The 26579-nt window shown below is 41.6% G+C and overlaps 1 protein-coding gene across 4 annotated transcripts; it reads right to left on the minus strand.

Annotated features, from left to right (window-relative positions):
- LOC116417260 lies at positions 1–26206 on the minus strand. 4 transcript variants are annotated; one of them, XM_032599156.1, is made up of 6 exons: positions 25970–26206; positions 25047–25323; positions 4114–4617; positions 2971–3292; positions 2482–2746; positions 1–2371 (listed from the first exon to the last, which is right to left on the minus strand). In XM_032599156.1, exons 3-6 carry the CDS (start codon positions 4475–4477, stop codon positions 2327–2329), a joined length of 996 nt encoding a protein of 331 aa, XP_032455047.1. In that variant the 5' UTR covers positions 4478–4617; positions 25047–25323; positions 25970–26206; the 3' UTR covers positions 1–2326. The 4 variants fall into 4 exon arrangements, with proteins under 4 accessions (XP_032455047.1, XP_031785447.1, XP_031785446.1 ...); XM_031929587.1 differs by lacking the exons at positions 25047–25323; positions 25970–26206 and adding an exon at positions 5978–6482 and having other exon boundaries at positions 4114–4517; positions 4601–4617; XM_031929586.1 differs by lacking the exons at positions 25047–25323; positions 25970–26206 and adding an exon at positions 5978–6482 and having other exon boundaries at positions 1–2374; positions 4114–4517; positions 4601–4617.
- Positions 26207–26579: the final 373 nt, after the last annotated feature.

Genomic DNA, 26579 nt, shown 5'->3' on the forward strand with positions numbered 1-26579 from the left:
CTTATCTCTGCAGTTTATTGTTTTTTTCCCTTCGCAATTACGATTACATGCCCATATCAACGGTGCGCTCGCTCTCACGATAAAAATGACTTCATCATTCTGCGTCTTTTTTTTTGTTCGACTTTGAGAGTCAGTGATCTGCATATGGACTACAAATCCGTGTACCGATAAGCATGTGGGACTCGCACGTGCGGATGAGGCGTGCTACTGTCTCTTTTTTCTTGCTCAATTGAGTTTGGAGTACGACGATGACTTATGAACAAAACTTTATATTGTTTTCGTATTCGTGCTAATGACTAATAATAAGTAATGATTAGAAATATGATTCAATGTATTTGATGATATTATTATTATGAGAAACGTGTATATTCGCCGTTCTTTTATCCAGGTCTATGCTTAACTTACACGCCATTTATGAATGAAAAAAATAAGGCTCGCATTAATCGAGCAATCAACCCAGCAAAAGCTAGATCCCAGTAAAACAGACAAAATAAATACAAAGCAACAGACAAGAACAGCAGTAGCAGCGACAGTTCGTGATCGGAATGATAATAAGCCAAAGCCATTCGTTCATTAAGTCGAAAAGAGCGGTTCTCTACAGCGTGATGTTAGATGCGTATAAATGCTCCTCTCTGACGCGCAATATGTATACCAACTCGCCGCGTGTATAGTGTACAGTATAGATAGATGAGCAGAGAAGAGAAAAAAGGGAAGGCAGAGCACGACTATGACGCAGGATACGAGCCGACTGGTGTGTTGGCATTGAACCGCTGGAGTTTTGGTCCGTCTCTTTTGGTTTTTTGGAGCGCTTGAATGTGTTGCGTGATTTTGAATTATTTTATAGCGATGTTTCGACTCTCGATGATATTGTCAGGAAACCAAGTGGAGATTTTAGAAACTAATCATGCATTTTGTTAAAGTTCAATTTGCGTTGATCTCACAGAAAATTCTGAGACACAAACAATAACTAAAAATACAGTTAGTTGTCGGACTAGAATAGAAGCGTGCAGAGGTACGATACTATTAATCAATTAAATGCCTCATTATATGCCATCCAAATCGAGCAAAAGTTGTTATGATTTCTTTGCAACGGGCGAACGATTAAATTGGCCCATTTGTATGATCAGCACTAGGAGGACTTTCGTGGAGATGTTACGATCATTGTTCTTTCTTCAATTTTACTTTCGTTCGGTAGGATACTTAATAATTTTTGGAATAACTTATCAAAATAGCATCACCTCGTTATTATTTTCACTTTAATCCTAATTTTTCTTTTTTACTGTAGGAAAATGTCTATAAAGTAAACAAAAATCTATTTCCGATTGTCCGCTGTTCCGCCGATGTGGGTTAAATTAACAATAAAACTTGACAGTTCTATAATCTTTGTGAGTCAATAGACAAAGAGCATCGAATTTCTCATTAAAGCAATACCCACGAACCTTCTCCACGCCACTTATCACGATGAGTAATAGAACCAATACGATCAAATAAATATAGCTGCATATAGACCCTCTTTCTTTTAGGCACACATGTACTTATTAACATTCGGAGCTATAAATAGCGTAGAAAAATATCTCCCAGAAAAGTGCATCTCGGAATTACTTATAATCGAGTTCTAGTTATAAAGCTGGTGTATATCTTTGAAAAATAAATAAACAAACAAGAAGAGGCTTTTGCTCATACGATAACACGCGACCATGTGCTCGCTCTTACGCACGCAAATAGCTGAGCTCTTGATGCGCGCATTAATTCAATCGACGCTTACGTTCATTCGCTGATTATTAACGGCGCCGGCTCTCGCCGATTTTTCCCGCCTATCTTCTTATTGCCGATTGGAACATTAGTCACCGATGCTACGCTGAAAAACTTGTTTCTTGACGTTCTTCGGTTTGATTTTCCTCCAGAGTTCCGAAGCGGTATTTTAATTTAAGGTTCTGTATATGCATGGATGACCTGCTTTTAAGAGAATATACATAAATCACATTTCTGCGATCATGTATCAAAGTAACTCTTATTTGCAAGGTTTGGCTAGGTAAACCAGCGTTTTAAATGATGTGACAGCTATATAAAATAGTGGTATTTTAAATATTTGTATTTGTATCCAGTGTTCGACTATTCGAAATTGTAGATACATGCTAGGCGTCAATTGACAATTTAACTTGTAAAGAAACGAGATGAAAATTCAGCGCTTTTAGATATTTAAAAGATATTACAATATATATATAAATATATATAGTTGTTATAGCAAAATTCGGAGTCGACTTAACCAGCAGGAATATCTTCCGAATCAGCTGTCGTAAAAAGCAGCCTATTGTACCGACGACTGTCACACCAAGTAATTTCTATTCTCTCCACCAGATGGCAAAACGATCTGCTTTATAGCCGCAATTTCAAATGCACAGTACGCGTATTTATCTATATGTATACATGAAAGGTCGTATACGACCATATTACAGTCACTTTTTAAAGTAAAAAACTCACCTGAATGCGTCTAACTGGCTGTAGTTCGGTGACCTCGAATTCGTCACCGCTTAGGCTGGAGATCGTCGAGCAGTCTGAGATCTTGCGTGTCGGGGGAATGTCAAGGAGCTCGCATATCGTCGTCTTCTCTTTCTCCTCTGACGTAGCAGTCGTAGTAGTTGTCGTTGGCTCCTCACAGCCGGCTGCCGCTGATAGCTTGGTGTAATATGGGTTAGGGGAGGCCAGGCACGAGTTTCTCCTGTTGCCGCCGTCGTTTATGTTCTTGCTGTAGAAATTTTGGAGACTTTAGTTTAGCTACTCTTTTATGGAAATCTTGGCTTGTTTATTAAAAATACAGATAATTATAAAAACAGTTCCACTTTCTTTCTTAGTTTATATTTCAACTTGTCTCATGTTAGGGATTGCCGATACTAAATGTTTAAAAACAACTTGTTCAAATGTTATACAACTTTTTCCATAAAGAAAGTCATTTTTCATAATTTTACCTACCTCGATAAGTTTAATTTGTTTGGCGCAAGGCAGAGACAGCAAGAGTCGGAATGTCTGCGATGTCGGCAGACCTGCATTAATTCATGTTGATGGTCAGAAGAAATGTCGCGGAACTCCCGGATCTCATCACAGTCTAGACAAGAGCAACTGCTTGCCTGGCTGGCGCTGGCGCTGTTGCCTTCGAGTTTCTCAAGCTCAGAGTCGCTACGCTCAAAACGTTCGTCGAAATACGAATAGTCGGAGTAGTCGCTCACCACGACGCTGGGGGTTCGCCAGTAGCGGGGTCGACCGCCCTCGCTCGGCTCGCTTTCTACACTGTCACCTGTAAAAACAATTATTAGCCTCAACATTTTTTTTCATAACCGTATACGGAATAAAGCCGATTAGACAAAAATTATATTATATTTATAAAATTATATTATATCCCGCGTAGGAAACATTATGTATTTCAAGCAAATGTTCGAAATATTTAAACAAGGAAATGTAAATGGAACTGACAAGAGTGTAAGTTTTAATTTTCGCAATTTTCCGTATTTTTAATACGTTCTATCTAAATTATACTTAAAAATAAGTTCTAGTTAAAAACGTTTGGGAAATAAACTTTCAAAACTTGTTTTAAATGGATTGGTCTACTATTTTGAACAGATAAGATATACATCGTTATGAGATTATACCGAAAATTAACGTTTCAATGGATTACCTCATTCAGTAATATACTGTATTGACATGCCCGAGTGGGCTTTGATATATAACTCGTATCGCCGATTGTACATTACAGCTTGCAACATCCATCTCGTAGTTTTCAGTCTCTGTGAGTTGTTTCTCTTTCATAAATTCGAAATTTGTTCTCTCGAAACTCGTCCATACAGAATCGCAGAAGGCGCAAAAGTTTTATCATGATGAGAGCGAATGGTAAAATCTCTCTTTGCTGAATAATTTTATTGAGGCTACAACTACTAGAATTTATTTAGAAGGCGACCTACAAACTTAAATTTATCCACGTCGCGAGCTGAGACATTTCTCCTTTTTACGTTCTATTCGGGTTTGGAGTAAATTTCTTTTTAAAAAATATATCATTTTTGCTTTTAATTTAAAGGCAGTTTGTCTACATCTCAACGGACTCTTGAAAAAATATTCACTCACCCTTATTCTGATCATCGTCGCTTAGAACCGCGCTATCCGAACTGCAGCATCTGGTGACCCTGAGCTTCTGCCTCCTGATGCTCTGTCCGAAATCCTCCTCGCTGGTAACTGCAGAGTCGATGCTCCAGCACCTGGACACGGAACCTCTCTTCCTACCCTCGGCGTCGGGTTCGATGCCTTCGTCGCTCAGCGGGCTCTTGTTGCCAGTCGACCTAGTCACAACGCTCGGCATGATCAGTGTCGTGCTCGCAACGACTTTCGCGTTGAACTCGTCATACTGTTCCTGAGCCTCAGCGCTCGGGTCACTATCGTCGGCGTCGGTCGTTGCGGCCAGCATCCCCAGTTGATCGTTTTTCGACTTCATTATGAGTTTTGATTTTGAAGAGGCTGCGGCGTAATTGAAGCTGAACGGGTGGAGAAGATTAAGAAACGAGATGACGAATTTGTCTAGATCGAACCGATGTTATGCGTTCGCGATGATGCTTACCCTCGCTGGTGCATAATCTGTAAATGAATAAGTGTACCTATGTATAAAATGTAACGAAATTTCAGCGTATTTTCATTATAAGGATAATCGAATACGATTTTTTTGTTTTTGTAATTGTTGACGACGGAATCTGTTTTACCAATCGGCGTAAATCATTAGGCCATCGATCATTTTATCGCTTTAAGAGTGCTCCACACTTATGCTAGAGTTCGAATTTTTAGCATCGCCCCCACGTTACGCCTGAATCACAATTAATAATTTAAACAAACTTAAAGGTTGAAAAGTGGGTGTTAGTGAGTTTCAGCAAGTGTAGTCTGTATCAAGGAATATTACAAAATTAAGTTTATTAGGTAAAAGTTTAAATTCACATTTTATTCCGTCGGACAAATTTTAAGAAGCAGTGGCCATTTTGCTAACTACAATTTTACTTTTTCCGACGAAATAAGCCGTTATTATTTAATTTTAATTGCTTAATTTTTTTTTTGAAACGTTCCTTAATACTTATTGCGCGTGCTGAAACTCGATTTACGATGATAAAGTTAGTCAATTAATTATAATAGACAAAAAACGTTTTCTTCGCTAGGTGGCGGGTCACTCAAGGTGTGGAGCACTCTTAAATAAGCGCAATTAAAGTACGCGTGCACTTTATTTACAGTTGGCACAAGCTGCTGCGCTCAAGTACGGGGAAAATAATTTAAGCAACGGGAAAAAAGTGCTCCTTTTTTTTGAGTAATTAATCTTTGCCGGTAAAGTGGCACATGCACGTGGACGTGACGTACGAAATCAGACGCCTGCACCTCACGTTTGATATTTCATTTCAGATCCGCTTTTCCAGCATATTTTACGTGGTACACTGCGCGACATCGAGGACACGATAAGTCGAGCTAACGGAATGACTACACGTCGTATACTTTCTCGTGTTTATTGAATTTGTCAACGGCCGTGTAAATATTTACTGTTTAATTAAGCCGAATCGGTATTATTTCAGTTCCTCGCTATTGTCATCGGCACGCAAACAGCGGTCCCGAGAAATCGGAGCGAGAAAAGAAGCCCCAACAAAAGATTTTAATTCCGTCACGTAGGTATAAGTACTCACACAAGGAATTTCCGAACCTCCCCCAGAGCGCGACGCAAACCCACATTCCTCAATCCTCTCTCTCCCCCTCCCGCTCTGACACAAAACGGGCGTCGCTGCAACCAACCGTGTTCTATAATTACACGTTTATCTCTGTAAGTATGCGTGCATGCGCCCGCGTGCGCAAGTGTGTTAATTCCGACAAACAGCCAGACTGCAGCGTGTGTCTGTTGACGCGGGTAAGTAAGCAGCGTGGCACCAACGGGAATTTATCGCCGTCTATGTATCGTAAATTTGTTTACCTGAATATTATTGCGGGAAAACAGCAGTAGCAGCCCTTTCGCGGACGAAGCTTTTCCAGGAAGACTCGCGGCTAGAAGTAGCGTCTCGACAGAGGGCAGGCGGCAGGAAAAATCTAGAACGCCCTAATCTAACCTACAAAACTCGAGCCCTTCGTGCTCCGATCAGGCTCTGCCGCGCGGATCACTTCACGATTCCTCGCACGCGTCGTCGCGCACTGACAACAAAAACGCACTGTAAACAAAGCACGCGCGCCTTCTTAACCTATATCCCACTTCTCTCTTTGATCGTCGGGCCTCTGTACGGTGAACTGTATACCTGTATATACACGAGAATGTATTATAAACACGCGCACACACACACACACACACACACACACACACACACACACTGCACAGTGCACAGTGCACAGGGAGAGAGCTGCGAGCGATGCACGCGCGCGCGCAGCTATAAGCGAACTGTACTACACATCCGCGTCGGAGAGTAGACTAGCCCCGAGTAGGATTAGAAGAGAAAACCTCGGCGGCGCTGCGGCCCTTCGTTTTCTCAGGAGCTGTATACAGCTGTAGTAGCGTAGCAGTGGCAGCGAAGCGGGCCACGGGGACATGGTCGTGCGTTATAAGTATGCGCGCCTTCGCTGCTCTCAGGCTCTGTATTACTGCGGGACTAGCGCGGTCGCGTGCTGTAGGCTGCCCGCTGCTGCTGCTGCTGCTTTTTCCCTCTCTCTTTCTCTTTCTCTCGCGCGGCGCCCGATGAGCGACGACTATATCCGACTATACACATGCTTACGGCGGAATCCGACAAAAGCCCTGCAGACCGAACGACGGCCGTTATTATTGTTGTTATATCGCGTGCTGCATACGGTTGGATGTAGGCTCGACGTTGTGCATCTCGAGGCTGCGCCGCGCGGGTGGATATAGATTTCGGGGAAAGAGTAAACTCGGATCAGTGCCATGCGCTTTCTGGAATATACGTACGTGCATACTTATTTCAGCCGAATTTCATTCTTTCGCGAAGGTATTGTTTGGTTATTCGGAAGTGTGCGCAATTTTAAATTTCCCGCTACTTTTGTCGGGGCGGTCGTGTGGGATTCCCCGAGATTACTCGATCATCGTTTTTTTCGCTCGCGCGATCTTTTTCGTCACACCGCCGCACTTGACATAATTAAGGAATGCTCGCTATAAATTTTTTCCTAGGTACTCGCTCGCTGTTATTGTTTTCTTGCGCGAGTTTTACCGTTCGCGTGGCAATTTATTATATTGTTTGCCACGCATATGAGTGATTCTATTTTTTATTATGCAACTAATCGGTCACAGCTAATTTCCGACGCTTTCCGCTTCTCCTACAAGGAAACAACACAGCCGAAGCGGACGTACGTCAGCGAGAAATTTTCGTCGTATACACTATGTGGGAGAAATCGTGGACGGCCTTTCGAAATTACCGTTTTTCAGATACAACAATGACGCGTCGTGCCTTTTTCTCAATAGGTCTCTCCCATCAGTTGGACAAAGTGCTTCCAGAAGTGAGTTTCCTTTGCCGCTGTTTTACTATTTCGTTCCCCATCGTAAGATATAGGTATAATAGGTTACGTTTGTTCTTTAAAATGCAGGTGCAGGAGCCTGCGCATGGAATATATTTCACTCGAAAACTAAAAATAAATTTATCGCGTTTGGTGTATTTATTAAACCTATTTATTAAAAAATATTGTCATTATTGCGCACCTGCGCGACGAGTCATACACTACGCAAAACGAAAATTAAGAGACAAATTCCTTTCATAAAAATATTTGCTTACGTAGTTGGGAACAAAATATCTCATACACTTGAGAATTTTCGTAACGCACTGGTTTCCTTCATATTTAATCTTCAACGGTGCACATTCATAATCTTCCAACTATAGAGAGCATAAGCAGAACGCTAATTATTATTTGAATAATTAATAGATTACAGAACCTCGCACGTTACACGCTTCCCTGTCCCAGCTCGTTTAAAAGTATCCAAAGGATAACCTTCGCGCAGCTAATATAAATCCACAACTCTCGTAAGAAAAATCTTCGCGAGGAGACGAAAAGAAACGAACGCTGAGAGCAACGAGCCGCGAAACTTTTATGCGGCATAAAATAATCCCGGCGCGTTTCGAAACGCGGTCGCGGCTGCTTTGCTGCTTTCCGCCTCGACCTAGAAGACTCGCATCGCCGCGTCGTGTGTTATTAATTTCTTCTTCCTCCCACGGCGCCTTCGGAAATTTGGACCACGATGTGCATTTCCGTGTGCGCGTGGGCAAGATAAATCGATCCCACGCGGTTCTCTTACGGGTGTGGGTGTTGTCGTTGTTCGGCCTAGAAGATCTTGTTTTGAACGTCCTTTTTTCAGCTGACGCTGCTGATCACTTCGAATTATAATTTTATAAGGGAGGTTTGTTCGACTCGATCCAAATAAGAGTCGCGATTGCGCGCGATTCAATGCGCCGATTGTGTTTTTATCCACGCGAAGGCGAGCGCGATTAAAATTTTATTCCAGATCAGGATTTCAGAAAATCCCAGCTTCGTTGATGAATAAACTGGTTGTATGATGTTCATCGATCGTATTCTCAATGGAGATCATTGAAGAAGGTAATTATGAGTAATATATGGGTTCAAGGAACTAAGAGTTACTTATCCTCTAGACCAAAAACAATGCGTTTACAAAAAGCGACACAGCGTCCGTCGCAAAATTTGAAATTGATAACAGTCCAGAAAGATTTATCGCTGATCTAGCCATGAAATTAAATTAAATCATGTTTTACTAGATATTTTTACGACTTGGCCGGAAAACTGTTGTAACCGCATACCGAAGGATTAATCATCGCGTAACTTAATACATATCTTTATTAATAGCTGTGAAGTTTATAACGACGGTAAAGTTTTTTTTTTTTTTTTTTTTTTTTTTTAAATTCTCGTGATTTGTGATGGATGACGAACACGTCCATGAGTGAAGCTGATCAATTTTCCTACAATTCATCTACCGAAAAATGATATTCGCTTTAATTTCGACTAATCGTTCGACTAAAGTTTACCTTTCCAAATATACCTAATATCGTCCATGTTCGGAGTGTTGCTAGTCAGATATAAGACAATACATTGGGGTTATACCCACCACGTAGCTATATAATTAATTGCAGTTATCTCACGCCGAGCCGGCGGATGACGTTTTCAACGAATGTGCATTTCTATATACGCAATCTCGGTGGGTATATGGCATCCATATGAGTAATGCGTGTTTACAGAAAATGTTCCACATTGATTTCATAATAAAGCCGACAGAAAAATCATGTTGTCAAGATTAATTTCTTTGAGAAATGCTGTTTTTGTTGTCCAGCGATCAAATTTAAAGAAAAAGACGTCGCGTAAGGCCTTTGTCAGCGTTCGATGACATGCAGATATATACGTGTAAGATGATGTGTAAGTGGCAAAAAAGGGCAGAGAAGCATCCGATCGCGCAAGTCACTTCTCTTAATTTAATCCTATTCATACGCTAATAGGACGGCATAGCGCGAGGAGGCGACCGTTATTCTATAACTGGTTTCCGCGTACCTATGAAAATTCAGGAGTCATTGTGTGTACTGCCGTCCTCCCAAAAATTCTATTCCAAAACTCATGAATAAGAGATCAAGATATTTCCCGGGTGCGCGCGTGCGCATCATTAGTTTCCGCGCAAACACTCGAGTGGATAAAGGACGCATGCGCGGCGATAAAAAAAATCGAGGAGTAGTTCGTTAAAGCGCGAGGTGTGGTGCGGCAAAAAGGCCGCTATAGGGGACAAGTGCACTTCGAGGAGACTGAAGACGTCAGTCGAAGAGGCCGCATGCGGTGTTCCGGGAAGAGGATATGCGGCGTGTATTAAAAAAACACGTTTCTCCAGAGGCGGCCCCATAGGTACCTGATGTAGACAAGTCCGAAGAGGCACTTGTCGCGATTTCCTCGTTCGCGCGTAAATGGCACTGCGCTGCGGGATAACGCGACCGCGCAGGGTGTGCAGCGGCGCGTTGGCATAACTGTTCTATCTACACATATACTTTGATTGCAGCTTGCGGTGCGAGAAAAGTGCTATATTCGAGTTATCCCAATTTTCATCCCTGTTTCCGGAATCCTCCAACTCAGGTGTTGCCAATGTAGGCGGAGGAAAAGGCATGTGCACGCCGTTGCAAGTAGGCTACATCGCTAATCTTCGGAGGAGAAAACATTCTTTATTTCCTACTCGCGCGGCATCAGCGTCCCCGCAGCGGCGCTTATCAGCGCATAGAGCGCGCGGCATCCTTTTGAATCATGTTTCGTCAGTCACGTACGCTCTGCGCATAATGTACACACGCACAGGCGCGCATAGAGAGAGAGAGCCTTTCTTCTGCTCGATCGCTCTCTCTCTCTCTCTCTCTCTCTCTCTCTCTCTCTCGCTCTCTCTGGCGAAGGAGAAGAAAAAGAAGAAGAGGCGCTCGCTCGCGTGAAAGAAATACTATCAAGATGCGAGAGAAGAGGAGAGTTAAATGAGGGAAGAGCGGAGCCCGAGCGAGCGCTAAAAGGTATGCTACGTTTCCTTGCTTATACCCGATTGACGTCACGCGTGCGTCAGAGCCGCAAAGAAACAAGAAAGTTTCGATTGAATGATCGCGCGCGCGCGGCTGCTAGCCGGAGAGCTTCTCTCTCTCTCTCTCTCTCTCTCTCTCTCTCTCTCTCTCTCTCTCTCTCTCGTGTGTGCGTGTGAGCGCGCGGACTCAGTCGCTGTGCCGCGGAGGCTGCGATGAAACTGATGATATTGGCGTATGCTCGCCTGCGCGCGGGCATAATGGGCGGCATAAACACGCTTCGAGGAGATGATATATACTGATGTGTGGCCGGCTGTAATAAGGGACTTTCCACACTGATGCGTTGCGCTGCGCTATGTTCCTCTGGTATATATATATATATATATATATATATCCACACACACATACACATACACACACACACACACATTACCAGAAGAACGAGGGCAGCGCAGCGCATCAGTGTGGAAAGTCCCTAAGAGGTGAAAATCGATCGCGCCTCGCTCGCTCTATTGAATTTGGAGGGACATATAGCGCGTTATCATGTCATTATCTGCGTTGCTAAGCCACACATGGATAACGTATCGTAAATGAGTGAACGGAATTCTGTCCCGAAACAAAATAGGCTCTTCCAGCGACTGAGAATCTTAATTCTTCTGCAATCATGAAAAAAGCACTTTTTTGTGTCATATAGCTGGAGAACTGCGCACTGAGATACTCGGCTATCGGAAAGTCGGAGTCGGATTGCCGATGACGTTTAAGCCGATTTTTTCCTATATCTTATTAAGCGTATATAATCCATCGACGTATGGAGTTAAAGACGCAAATCAAGGAAAAAGTTACAGGCGTATGGAAATTTATTTCGAAGCTATTTTTATACTTTTTTCTCGCTAACGTTAAGCAACACGGCGTCGACGCTTCAACGAAAACAATAACAAATCCACTCATCCGATCGAAAAAAGTGGGCTCGGTATTTACCAGCACACGCGTAATGTAATTCCCGGCACGCAGCATTAGTTTATACTTTGACGAATCGAGGATACAATAATAGTGGTATAGCCGTGAAATCGTTCCGTTCGCGTCACAAAAGCAGGATGGGGGTCGCGGAGCTCCGTCGGGAATTTCGTTTTCGCGTGCGCGCGTATATAATCGAGCGCCGCTCCTTTTTTTTCGCCGTTTCGAAACCGGCGGGAGCAATCCACTTACCAATTAGCAGCGCCGCCGCGGCGTCTAACAGAGTTTCGTTTTTGCTCCTCGGAATTACAGCGCGTTAATTAACTTACCCCGCGAGCGCATAGCTATATACACCGCAGGTGTCGAGCCCGTATTTGCATACAATTAAAATTTATTATCGACCGTTTAGCCGCCTATAGAGCGGACGGAAGAATCGATTAAACGCGACGTCATTGTATCGGCGCATCTATAGTATGCCTATATTTTCATACTAGTTTCGGCGTGTATGTCTCTATACTTTGGACTGCACAGATCAACGAGGCAGTTCAATAACCCTCGAAAAAGCGGCGTAATATACACGCGCGGGCTTTTTGATTTACCTGCCATACATAAAATTTCAATGTAATTTACATTTTCGCACGAGCGCGGCTTTAAGGTGAGGCGCCGCCATGGCTGCTAGATATACGACGTTATCGTTATAGTGTCTGTATGATGTGTTACACGTTCGTCGCGAGACTTGATCCTCCAAGTTGTACGCACGCGAACAGCTTTCGGGCCGAGGATTATTTTTCAATCGATACGCGTACGTGCATCGACTGTCTAAAGATATTACAATGTGCAGGTAAATGTGCAGAGTAAGGGGCCGACATCTGCGGCGTTGAAAAAACATTCTTCGGGCCTTTGACGAACGCTGAAGCATAGGTCGCCGCGGATGTATTCGGCCGACTAACGAAAATCGCTTCTCACCGCACCGCGTGCGGGCTACAATGGCTCATTGTCCCAAATTTAGGGGCATCCACGGCCTTGGATTTAATGGCCAAAATTACAGTCGCGTTTGCAGAGATTCGCGAAACGAGCGAACCGGTACAAAACAAAGTCATTTGTTACGCGCTAACTATAATCATAGAATAGCAATAACAAATTACGTGCGCCTGCTTCCGGTTAATGACGATATCCCACGCGAACCGTAAATGCAAGCAGGGTAATTAAATTGTTTACCGCATAACAGATTTCGAATTTTGGGCACACCTAAATCTGCTCGAGGTAAAGTAGACGTCAGCCGACTTCCTGCGTATATGTACCAATGCTCATTGGTAGATTTTTCAAGCATCCGATGGTGCTTTTTGCACGAACGTTGTTATGAACGATTGCACGCGACGATCAATCACGAGCATCGCCGGGATATGTGCGCATAATCGATCGATATGCAAATGACCATTATTATCAATGTGTTATATACCTTAGACATCGAACGTATTTTTTATGTAACCGATTTTCAAATCCAAATTTATGCAAATTGACCTAATTCGATGAAGGCAGCCTGCGTACAGATGCAGGGGAGGGGGCTTATTTTTGGCTACTCGCAAAACGTGCGTGACGTGGCGCCGACGTCGTAGGCGCGGATCAAATTGATATCTTGAAGAGCAGGAAGCGTTTAATTAAATAACTTCTATTTTTGTGGAGCACAATTATAATGCCTATATAATTAGCTAATCTGTTACAATGCCGCTACCCTAAGCAGGTCTTGGGCGTTGTGGTCCAGATCGGACGGATGGGTGCCTATCACCACTACACAGCGCGTCCTTATAGGTTGCGGATAGAGGAACAGCCCCTGAGAAAGAGGTTAGCTGCGAATAAATTGAATAAGCAGCCGCGGACAGCCGATAGGAACAGGCGTGGGTGTGATGAGCCCACACTGTCGAACGCATTCATCTAGAAAACCTACGCAAGCACCACAACAACAAAAACACTTCACATTATCTCTTATCTCTCAATCTATCTCTTTCATCACACATTACAAAAATGGGCAAAAATCCTGCTGCCGAGGAGGATGCGGGAGCGATGACAACTGCCCCGAAAGGGGATGTGTAGAATGATTCGTCACCTGGTGTTACGCGGTAACGATGCCAGCGAAGGCGCGCTGCCTTGCAGGGGGGCGTTAGGATGCGAGAATGAAACCGTAGTGTGTCTGACGACGAGTTGACACTGTCCTCGTCAAAGTCGGAAAGCTCTCATACTTAGTTCTAGAGAGGTATGGGGGTTATCACCTCTAGAACGGTGGACTCACCTGCGATCGGAACAGGATCCGAAGCGCGCGGGTTTAACATAACATCATGGCTCAAAAAAATCAAATCCGAACCAAAAGGGACTTAAGGGTCGGAACTTGGAATGTTCGCAGTCTATACAGAGCAGGTACGTTTAAAGAACTCGTAAAGGAAGCTGATAGGTACAATCTAGATTTGGTAGCAATACAGGAATCGCGGTGGCCAGATGGCGGAGTACTAGCATCGGGTAACTTCACGTACCTGTATGGGACCAGGTGCGGGGATCCCTAGGCACCGGATTTCTCGTAAGCAAAAGCATCATACATTCGGTTAAAAGTTTCAAATCCGTCAATGATAGGCTCCGTCAATGGTATAGATATGTATTTATTAATGTACACTGTCCTACGGAGGACAAAGAAGAAGAAGCTAAGGATATCTATTACGCAACTTTAGAGCAGGTAATAGATCAGTTCGCGTCTTACGACACAAGAATAGTATTAGGCGATTTCAATGCTAAAATAGGTAGGGAGGAAATGTTTAGGCCTACTATAGGGAAGGAAAGCCTGCACGAAGCCAGCAATGATAACCGTATTAGGGTCATAAATTTCGCGGCGGCAAAAGATCTTATAATCAAAACTACGTGTTTTAAGCACAAGGACATACACAAGGCAACGTGGACATCGCCGGACGGGGCTAACGTTCTTGACGTAAGGGCTTACAGAGGGGCAGATAGTGACTCGGACCACTTCCTAGTAGTAGCCAAATTAAGAGCTAGACTAGTAGCGAATCAAAATAGTAAGCGAGCAAACAAGGTAGAAAGCTTCGATATTGAGAAGCTACGAGATAGAACAGAGCGAATTAGGTACCAGATAGAAATTAATAACAGGTTTCAGGCACTTGAAGAAGCAAACACATCGCCGGAGGGGAATGCCGAACCGAATAGCTTATGGAGGGACATCGAAAAAACACTAAAAGAGGCCGTGAACAAAGTACTGGGTAAAAAGAAAAAGCCAAAGCAAATTAGATAGCTTACAAAATAGAAGCGATAGGACCGTAGAAGAGTATTCTAACGTAAGGAAACAGACGAGCGCGATCTACAGAAATAAGAAGCGGGAGTATCAAAAGAATCTTATTAGGAGAATAGAAACTAACAGTGAGGAAAATAACCCCCGCGAAATGTACAGAGAGATTAACGCCATCAGAAAGGGTTTTAGGAGTAGAGCGCAATTGATGAAGGACGAAAACGGGGACCTCGTAACAAATGACAACGAATTACTGTCGCTGTGGAAAAATTATTTCGATAAATTATTAAACGTGCACGAAAATAGCGAAGAATTAGGGGACGAAATTCACACTGCTGAACTCCACGTGGAGGAACCGAGCTACCAAGAAGTGGAGGCCGCGATTAAAAAACTAAAAAACAACAAAGCCGCGGGAAATGACTCTATACCAGCTGAGTTACTCAAATATGGGGGCGTCGTGCTCACTTTCAAAATCTATAAACTAGTATGTGCCATCTGGAAAAATGAAACAATACCCGAAAATTGGAAGGAATCTATCATTATACCGATTTTTAAAAAGGGGAATAAGACAGACTGCAATAACTATAGCGGTATCTCACTTTTAGCAACGTGCTACAAAGTTCTGTCAAACGTAATACAAGCTAGACTCACTCCATTCGCGGAAGATATAGTAGGAGATTATCAGTGCGGATTTCGGCGCAACAGATCGACGAGCGATCAAATGTTTACCATAAGACAGTTGTTAGAGAAAAAGTAGGAATTTTGCGAAACCATACACCATCTATTTATAGATTTTAAAAAAGCGTACGACTCTATTAAGCGAAGCAAGATGTATCAAATTCTAGTACTTCTCGGTGTACCGAAAAAACTCGTGAGATTAATTCAAATATGTCTGAACGGAAGCACGGGAAAAGTCCGAGTAGGCGGTAATGTATCAGAACCCTTCATGATACGCGATGGTTTAAAACAAGGGGGATTGTAGGGAAACGGTAGCAAGAAACGCGGAAATCCTCATGAAAGCGGTGGAGTATACAGGGTTAGAAGTGAGTGAATCAAAAACAAAGTACATGATTGTGGATAAGCTAGGCATCTGCAGAGGGGAGGAAGATCTCAGAGTTGGGAATTTTACTTTTGAAAAGGTTAGCGAATTCAGGTATCTGGGTACGACCATAAATGATAGAAACGAGATTAATGTCGAAATAAATAAGAGACTCCATTCGGGTAATGCTTGCTTCTACGCCGTGAGTAATTTACTTAAGTCGAGGCTGTTGTCTAAAAACGTTAAAATAAGAATATACAGGACAATAATACTGCCGGTGGTTCTGTACGGGTGCGAAACGTGGGCTCTCACTAAGCAGGCGGACAACCGTTTTAGGGTATTTGAAAATAAAGTCTTGCGAAAAATATACGGGCCGAAGAAAGATGAGGAAACTGGCGAATAAAGGAAACTACACAATGATGAGTTACACAATCTGTACTCGTCACCAAATATTAACAGAATAATAAAATCACGCAGATTGGGATGGGCAGGGCACGTAGCGAGAATGGGAGACGACCGTACGGCAGCGCGTGTCATGAAGGGCAGGCCGATGGTAACGCGACCTCTAGGTAGACCTAGACGCAGATGGGAGGACAACGTAAAAGCGGATCTAGTAGAAATAGGACGGGTGGGTGTCGATCGGAGGGGTCCATCTTAGGTGGGGTTGACACAAGACAGGGCAGCGTGGAAGGCTTGCGTAGATGAGGCGATGAACTTTCGAGTTCCAAATGCCACGTAAAAAAAGATATATATATATAATTAGCTCATTGATGCGGCAGCTTGTTCATCCGAGTTATGACATCGCTGGAACTTGCCAATGCATAGACACTAAGGTGAATTGTCGTAGCACACAAAATAAAGTGTCCGTTTTTATTATTTTATCAATTGTAGCAATTGCGCCCGACAGATACTGAATCCCCGAATTTTTCCATGGGATCAATAATCGACGGCAAAAAAAAGTACAGCGTGGACACACGCAACCAGCCGCTTCGACTGCCCTCGTCAGAAATAAAAAGCAGAGCCTCTCGCAATAGCGCCATTGACGCACGGCATAGCTCGCGCGTTCATCCAAAAACAAAAATTAGCGCGCGAATCTCAAGCAAACTGGAAAGGGCGTGTTGGGAAGACGTTATAGCACGATGTGTGTGCGCGCGCGCGCGCGTATCGTCAATTGATTTCTGCGATGTACACGTCGACGACGCGTGCGACGTCGAATCGAGTCATTATCTCGTCAGAGTCGCCACTTGAGCCCATCATCGTCGTCGTCGCGAGCCGATTCCGCTTTCGTTCTCGAGTGCGAAATCGCCGAGCGAAGATTCTTTGCTATATAATAGCGAAGCTTAAATTGATCCTGATGTCTATATAGGCGTACACGCGTGGTCGATGATGTGATAAAAATGGTCCCACGAGCGATTAACGCACAAGGATGCCGGAGTAGTCCAATTTTAGTCGTCATATACACGGTGTGTATACATATAATTTAAGAATGTCTACGTTTGCGTTATATATGCCTCATATGCCTTATTCATTCGAGCTTCGGCTTGATGAAGACTGAAGTTTTTGGCTGACCATTAATTTTAATTTCCAAGGCAAAGATATATTTGACCATACATATACAACTCTAATTTTATTGAGCATTAGTCAGGAAACGTAACACATTGATTTCCTGTAATGCATGAAACTTTTTTTACATTACACTGAGCAAAATAATATCCAAAACTATATCCAAATAGTCAAATTTACTTTATTCGTATGGTTAGTGTTTTACTATAACATACTTTACTATAATAAATGTTTGCCTAAACTAAAAAGTGTAGAATAGATATTCGAAGATGATGGATATTGAGTATAAATATTCAATACCTATTACGAGTTTTATAGTAAAAAATACGAAATAATTTAGTACGCTGTACTATACTCTATTATATAATAGAAAATATAGCTAGACAATTTATATAGTAAACCTGCGACTATAAAAATTGTACCATCTACCTGACGAAAAAGCCAAAAGTTTTACTACAAATAAATATAGTAACAAAATTACAAAAACGTTTTTACATTTACTATAAATTTTGTGATCACGATTTTTTTCAGTGTACGCCGAGCGTTCGTACATTATGAGCTCACGTATTAGTCACTCCTAATTATATCATCCCTGCAGTAACTGCGTGACCGAAAACTTACGTTGGCCGTGTACGTCCTTCCACGAGAAACCCGTAACACCGACGTAGAACCCTACGCAGCAAAATAAATAAAAAACGATAACTCGTGAATATGCAACAAACCGAATTAATACTCATCTCGCGAAAAGCTAGCTGGCATTTCGTCGACGGTGTGCTCGTCGATATAACGCGAAAAGAAAAGGCTATCGCATCTCCACATCTCTTCCGGCTTCTGATGCTGAATCGAGTTTTTTTTTTTCGGCAAACGCGCGCGTGGCACCAGTCGAAGGTCGTATGCCTTTTAGCCTACGTTTGACTGATAGCCGTTTCAGGGAGTGAAGTGGAAGAGGACGAGCTGCTATGTATAGCAGAAGATAAAACATTTGCAATTCAATGTTGCGGGAGCATTGAAAAGAGCATCGCAGGCGTTGCACGGGGACACCTGCATGACTCGTTGGGAACGTACATATTATGAGCTTTGTTTGTGCTCGTTTGAGGTTCGCCGGCGAGAAAACAGATGAAACGTTGGGACGCCGTAAATAGACTGTGAATGGAATATTAGTTGCAATAAACTGCATTGTTCGACGAAGCGACCGGTGGCATTAGTATATCTTGTATCTTACTGTGCAGTCCCCCTCTCTCTTCGCACTTTGGATCACGAAGCGCGAGTAATTTGAAAACCTTGAGAAATTATGTCACAGCACACGTCGCAAACAATGAATAGTTCTTCAAACTGACCTAGAGCGCGGGGTAATATCGCTTTTTTAGATCCGCTCGTGAGTTTTGAAAAACGAGTTTGACTATTACAAGTGCCGCATTTAAGAAAGCTTACGAAACCAAGGATGCACTGCATGGGCGCAGATAACAAACTGTACCTGGTACGTATTTTTCATAATTTCGAACATAGCTTTACGTTATTTAAATAATAATTTTCAGTTATATTTATTATCTTGCAGTCCGCCATTTATGCATACGCATGTAAATTGCTGGAAACTCGCACGCGTGTTACGCAAACGACAATTCACATTAGTAGCAATTATTTTGTATTTATGCGCTTGCTGTTTGAGTGATCTATGATATCATCATTATGCATATATTTAAAAATATAGTTGATTCTCGTTATTGACATTTACAATAATCAAAGCAAACGTAGTAAAATAAATAAAACCGCATGCAAATCTCTCTCACCCATCGACTCCGCGTCCGAAATTCGCGGAGCCCATGACTGTTGCGTGCTTGAAATCGCTAACGAGGCTGGCAATAGATTTCCTTCGCCAAAAAAAGTCCGGACACGCTTGGAAGCGTATACGATACAAGGTGAGAAGGAAGAACCGCGCGCAAAAAAACCCGAATATCTACCGGCGTATAGACACATAGAGGCATACTCACATGCAGGCTTTTAGGAAACGTCGGCGCGCATTTGGGTCAGACTTCGAAAGTATAGAGGGAGGATCGAAGGAGGCGCTTTGTAAACGATATCGCACCAATTTAACCCAGGTGTATAGAGAAGCGAAAAGGCGAAGTACAAAAAATATGTATGTAATAAGTATGCCGATTGCCGAAGGAATCGGGTCAATGTCAGGCACAAGGACTGCGACAAACGCACACACATACACGCACTTCTCGTTCCGCTTGTCCCAGATAAACGATTGCGAACCGACGAGTGCGTGTCTACATTACGCTATATATATGTGTTTCCGATGGCTGTAAGTAGCTGGTCGCAGTCAACAGCTGGAGTTGAATTGCCAAATGAGATGTTATGTACAGGTACGATTGCTTCGTGGTTTGCCAGTTGTGGATATAACGTGAGCATAGGTGTTCTATATGACAATATTTTAGGGTGAATAATTTAATTTAGGGCTGGAACAGCTTGACTGTGTGTTGCTTCCTCTAAATCCGCGGCTTAATCCTCTCGGGTGAATTAGAGGAGTTCAAAAAATCGTGATGGTCTGTAGGTCAATTTCACACGAATTTAATGCAAACGTAAACTCCGACGAGCTGCATGAACGTCGACGTTATATCTTTATTGTGGTGAACAATAATACTCTGTGACCATTAACATCTCGTGACCGGTGACGCTTCATATTTATTGCTCTGTTCTTCGTGATATTAAATATTTTATATGTAAGGTAATGTACAAAAAACATGCAGTTGTAGCGCCTCCATCCACATTAAAAAAATTTACGAAAAAGAACTTTAAAAATGACTACGATTAAAAAAATGGCGGAAAATCATGATAATCTCGGGTGTGTAAAAACGATAAAAAATATAAATGCTAGATTTCTATGAAGCTGACCCTAGTTGCTAGCGAATTAGTTAAAGGTCAAATATTGTTAATGCTTTTATTCAGCTTTTCTGCGCTTCAAAAAGAAATCAATAATGACTCATTTTTGTTTCATGCCTCTCGTATAATAATACATTTTCACACTATGGAAATATGTTTAAATATTTCAATACATTTTTTTTTCTAGTTCATAATATCGAACTTGAAGTCGTACTTTGCGTCATTGTTCTTTCTGTGACACCATAAAGGGCAGTTGTAAAGGCGAAAAAAATCTCAAAAATTACATTGTTATATGAAAGTCGTTGATATTAACCTCGACAAGTCAGTATGAAGCTAAAGATTCATTTTATCATTATTTTTATACTGAAGATGCAAACAAAATGCTCAGAATTCAAAACTGAAGACATCAGTTTTGCTTTTTTGAAAAGAAGAAATAATGGTCTCAACGAATTTCTGGTACGCATAAAATCTTAAACGTCATTATTTTTACTCGCTCTGCTCGCGCGTAAGATAGTTATACGAGTAAATATACTGTATCTTCACTGCGTAATATGTTATAAAATGATTATTTTTATAGAGTAGACTATTTGATTCCTGCTTGAACTATTCAAAGACCACTGTTTTATTTAGCGAAGAAAGTAGTCAAGAATTGTATCTCTTAAAATTATTATACAAACATTCTACAAATAATCCTGTATATTTATTTGGGTTTCTGAGAGAAACGAAAATTAGTCAAGAAATTATTCCAGCTGCAACTGCAATGATTACCACGTCATCTTTTATGACTTTGGAATATGTATTGGAAAACCTGCGTGATTCAGTCTGGTGGAATCATGAAACATTTTTAATTATTATTAACAGCAACTTGACAAATACTTGTCATACGGCACAAGATTTTCTAAGTATTACATGGACGTATAAGATTTTATCTGCATTGTACTTATGGAAAAGTATTAGCAAAGATTCTTTAATAATATACACTTACAATTCCTTTTTAAATCTTGCGCCAGAATTTTGGACAGAGGTCGTATCAGCTTACAATACTTTGAGTGCAGTACACTGGACATTATTCCAAATTTCATTAGATGATATTAATCATTTGCTGAGATATCATAGTGAGCAAACATAAACATATTAATAATGTATAATGCTTATATATTACGATAATTTTCACAGAGAGCCTAGCCTGTCGTAATTTATTTTTCGACAAAACAAGTAATCTAAATGGCAATAATTTAAAGGTGGCTTATGCATTATACGAATATCGTTTCCAACCTGCAAAAGCAGGTTATAATCGTTTTGATGGTACTGATTTTATACTAATAACTACCGTTTTGAATCACATAAATGCAACAGTGACCGCCAAAGAGTATTCAACTTGGCATTATTTAGACGAATACGGTAGACTAGACGGTATTGGAAGAGATCTAACGTTTGGTTATATAGATCTATCCATGATCATTCATTACGTATCTGATTTTTGGAAGTCGCAAGCTTATTCATTTAATGCTGGATCTCTAAAAATTCTGACCTTGAAAATACCAATAATTCCGTATGCAGAACGGATAAACATAATATACTCCTTGAGAGTGTGGATAGTTTTAACAATCATATTTTCGATATTCATTTTTATACTGAAATATATACTTAGCGTACCAGTAAATGATGCCGGTCTAGAATTTGTTCGTATTTTTGTTCAGAGTGCAATTTTACACAGACCAAATAATTTACTGAAAAAAATTGCATTGATTCTTTTTATCACTGTTACCTTCGCATTCAGTTCGTACGTACAAAGTTTATTAGTAGCAATAACAACAGCTAACAATGATTTTTCAACCGTCGATACTGTTGAAGATTTAATAAGGTCCAATCTATCAGTTTACGGGTTTTTTAATGCACGAAGAGGCAATCGGTCGAAGTGAAATTAAAAAGAAATTTCATCGAAACCTAGAAAATAGTATATGCTTGGAACGCCTTGAAACGGGTGAAAACATAGCATGTATATTTGTAAACAGATTTTTAAATCACTTTATAAAAAATTGGTCCTCGATTCATGTATCAAAGAATAATTTTATAGAAAAACCGGATAACACAATTTTGTTAAAGTTGAGTGAGGGCGGTATTGTAAAATTTATTTTTGATCTTGAAAGGGAATTTTTTTCGAAGGATCGCTCGAACAAAGTTGTTTCATCGCTGAGGATAAGCAATGCAGGTGTACAAACGATTTTTGAAATCTTAATAACAAGTTGGGCGTTGGGAATACTAATGTTATGCAGTGAACTATTAATTTCTAAACGTCTAAGATTCACTATGTTTCCAATTTTAATAATAAGAAGAACAATATTCACTGGATTTGGAATTTTTTAACTATAGTTTGCAAATAACCACTACATTTTTAACTGAGGGATACGATTTTCGGAAATTTTCATGTGTGCTTTTTGCAATGATGATTCGCCCTGTTCACAATAATAAATAATATTATGTGGGACTGGGTAAAAAATTAAGAGAGGTCGGTGAAAGTAGGTAGGCCAATTTGATGCACTACAGGCAGGGAACGCTGGCCTAACCGACGACTGACCTAACGGAGAGCTAGGCCCTGAAAAATGGGAGAGGCTTCCCTGGAAGACAGACCCAATGCCTTCTCCAGGGGCAGATAGTGTTGGCTTAACCAACACGGTGCGGGTCTGGAGTATGTCCATCACCGGATATACTTCTATGTCTTATAGAAAGAACACTAGCAGGACAGATATTGAGAGGGATGGGCAGAAAGGAAAAATAGGATTGAGCACTACTTCCACCCAGAGGTGGTGAAAGGCCCCCACTGGCTGATGGTCTAAAATGCTGTGGCGGTAATGATAGAAAAAAGAATATAATAATGGGTAAAAACACAGTTTCTTTTTGTATTTTACACTGTCAATGACAAGCGAACCATTAATAGTACATCGCCCAACTAGGGGCGAAAGTTGGCTTTTTCAAGCGAGGATGATGATTGAGCACGAGTGGGAGTCGAGGGCGCCGCAGTATATGTATACTAGCTAATGAATAGCCCTTAAATCCGGTTTTTCACCGAAAACTGCGAGTCACGTAAGTATGTGTTACACATATACCGGTTGTTTGTCACCAAAAGTCATACCCGACAATTGCAGGGATTAATGCGCAAAATCGCAGTGAAATCCGATGCTTTATTGTGTTATCTTTACGGCATGAGGCTGCTGGTGAGTGCACGCGCACTCGGTGTGATGCAATCGAACGAGCGACGGTTTGAGAGATTCAAAACATGTCGAGAAATAGAGCGGAAGTTTGCCATTGTCACGGAGAAAGTGCAGCCTATAAAGGATTTGTCATCTCATAGCGTAATGTTTGGCTGTGAAAATTGTAATATATTCTGTACACGAAGGGTGCATTTAATTTGCGTATTTCTGTTGGAGATTCATAGAATTCATTATAGGCATCACAAGTTTCACACACATTTTCATCACGATGATTTGATAATTGTCATGAATATACAACAGTGCAATCTTGCGTGTGCGTATATAATGTGCCTGCAAAATTTGAATGTTTTCTTCACATCGCGCTTATTTTGCGCGGGTTTGAAAAATAAAGAGGAAAAAAAAGTATACCATACTTTAAATTCTCGATTTTTCTCCGCCAATCGGCCGCATAAATAGCTACACGCACACGCACGCGCACGCGCGTGTATTCGTTATTACGTCAACGCGAATCAATGTTATTGGCCATTAAAAGTTACAGCCGAGTTTTCGCGCTCCACACCGAACCCCCGCGGGGCCTTTTATCATCGCAGTGTCGGCAGCCGCGCCGAGTCACACACATGCGCTGCGGCTTGAAAAGGCTATGATATCATATATATATATATATATATATATATATATATATATATATATATATATATATATATATATATATATGAGCTGATTTTCGTATGGCTTATTATATACTAACGATACGAAATAGTGTACTAAAACTCATACGATGAGAATAGACAAAAAATTATCTTGTAACACGTCATTCTATATTTTTTCTCAATACATATACACAACGTAGACAATTATGTTCACTTTTTGTATCATATCGCAGGAAAGGAACTTGATGGGCAAACCTTTGATAAAAACACGTTGTACGTTTCAGCTTTATGTATAGGATATAATATTATGTGATGCGCTGCGAGGGTTAAAGTTTGTCAATGCGTTTACCTCTAAAATCAGTGATAAGCTGATCGATCTAATGTACTCAGTGTAAAATGTGAGATTCGGTTACAATCTTGTTGCGCGCAATATTTATAGTTTGAAAGGAATACGTGAAACTTCATAGTTTTTCAACTAAATTCAATCCAATATTTGCTGAGCATCTGACGTCAGGCGAAACTGCTACTTTTTCAGCTCGCGACAGAAGCTTAACACTGAAATGGCATTCCAATGTATTCGAATATTGCGCGCGTGACACGCCGTATTCAATTTCCCTTCCGAATTAGGAGATAAGAATTGTTTAACAACCGCTGAAAGCGGATTTTAAACAGCTTCTCCAGTCATGAATATTCGAATCGACGCGTGCACTACGCGTACTTTTTTTTAGCCGACGAGGTTTTACATAATTTTACGTAATTTCAGCAAAGAAAGGCGAGCGGTAAAGGCGAAAACTGATGTTGTGCGCGCATCCTCGTGCAGACGTCAATGAACATTTTAATTATTCGAAACTTGAGTAGGTTATTGTGTACCTAACATTATTTAGTAAAAAGTGTTAAAAAACATATAGAATATTTGACAAGACTTACGGAGTTTGAAATTCGACGATGGCCAAGTCTCTCGCATCTTCACCCGCTTTGTCCGCTATCCCGTGACGCGTCGGCATCTCCTATCTAGATCATCGAAATCTCTCGTCGAGTCCTTGCACTTGTCGACAACAAAGCGGACTACGCATCAGCTGCCACGATGCAAGAGACGTCGAACATCAACAATAGACGCATTGTGAATTGATACTCGAGTGTTCTACCGAAGCCGCGTCGTCGAGCACGTGCTGTACACTGCAGAGTCTCTGCGACCTGTGTCTATCTATGGAAAGAATAGATATGTTTGCAAATTTTTTATTTATTGCACGCCGTCTCTGATTCACTGCGAACCCGCGGTCGCACGCCATCGTGGCGTGCGGAAACGTCCTAATTTATTCGGGCGAGAAAAAGTGTGTCGCGCCGGGATACAATGTTATCGAACATCTCAGGATCCGCGCGTACTTATTAGGAAGTGCATTTGTAAATGTATACAGCTTATATAATTCAGCCGCACGTAACACCCTGAGCTGGCTGATACTTGTATACAGTCTACGTTTATATATAAAATCCGAATTAGAAAATTAGTCTCGTTCGTCGCGTTAACGCACTATTCATAATTCCCTCCGCTGTATAAAAATCGATTTCTATATGAGACTCTTCGCTACATTTTTCGCAAAGAGCAACACGTCCCTAAATCGAATTCGTATATTTCGTATACGTATTTCCCAGCTGCGGTGGCTACTGCGAAACTCTGCGAGAGAATCATACGGCCGCACGCGAGTGATATCAACTGTATATATGTACGTGACGTATGTATCATTTATCAAACGAGACCGATAAGGGCTCTTCCGAATTTTCGGCCAGTAAAAACCGAGCGCGAATTCGTATTTACGGAACGCCGAGGGCAAGAATAAGCATTAGACTCTTACTGTGCATACTGCAGTGTCGCATTTTTACACCTCTGTATTTATATGGTAATATAATATTGCAGCGATCGACTTTCACACAGAAGGAAATATATCACTGCGACGGTTATACATGAGACGAAAATGAAAAACGCGAACGAATATAAACAAGACAGCGCCGGCTCAGGTGTTATGTATACGTGCAGTGATGTACGCGGTCGCGCGACCGCCGAGCCGACCACCAGCGACAACTGCGCGCGACTGAGCTCTCTGCGCTTCGTGTGTGATAAAAGAGACACTCGCACCGCTCGCGCGATTCGCGCGCCGCATACATGATATTGAGAGCAGGGGCTCGCCTGAGAAGGATTTCTAGTTTGTTGCTCTTACGAGTTGAAACAATCGAATTTTTCTCACTTGTCCTATTAATTTTACACTTGCGATTGCGAGGGTATAATTAGTATGTTTTTCCAGATTCGATGACTTAAGAGCTTTCTGTATCCCTCGGAAAAAATGAAGAAAGCGCGGATTGCAAAGTGCATTTAGAAAACTTCAATTGGCATTAAAAGTCAGACTTCCTTAAATCGATGCGTTACTCTGTAAATTACAAACTATGTTAAGGCCAATGATAAATTCG

The sequence above is a fragment of the Nasonia vitripennis genome, chromosome 4 (genome assembly GCF_009193385.2).
Source record: "Nasonia vitripennis strain AsymCx chromosome 4, Nvit_psr_1.1, whole genome shotgun sequence".
Classification (NCBI taxonomy): Eukaryota; Metazoa; Arthropoda; class Insecta; order Hymenoptera; family Pteromalidae; genus Nasonia; species Nasonia vitripennis.

Excerpts from the sequence above, each read along its gene's own strand:
- LOC116417260 (XM_031929586.1), bottom strand. Across the intron at positions 3,293-4,113 it reads CGACGATGATCAGAATAAGG|GTGACAGTGTAGAAAGCGAG; the intron begins GTGAGTGAATAT and ends TTGTTTTTACAG. Across the intron at positions 2,747-2,970 it reads AACAAATTAAACTTATCGAG|CAAGAACATAAACGACGGCG; the intron begins GTAGGTAAAATT and ends AAATTTCTACAG.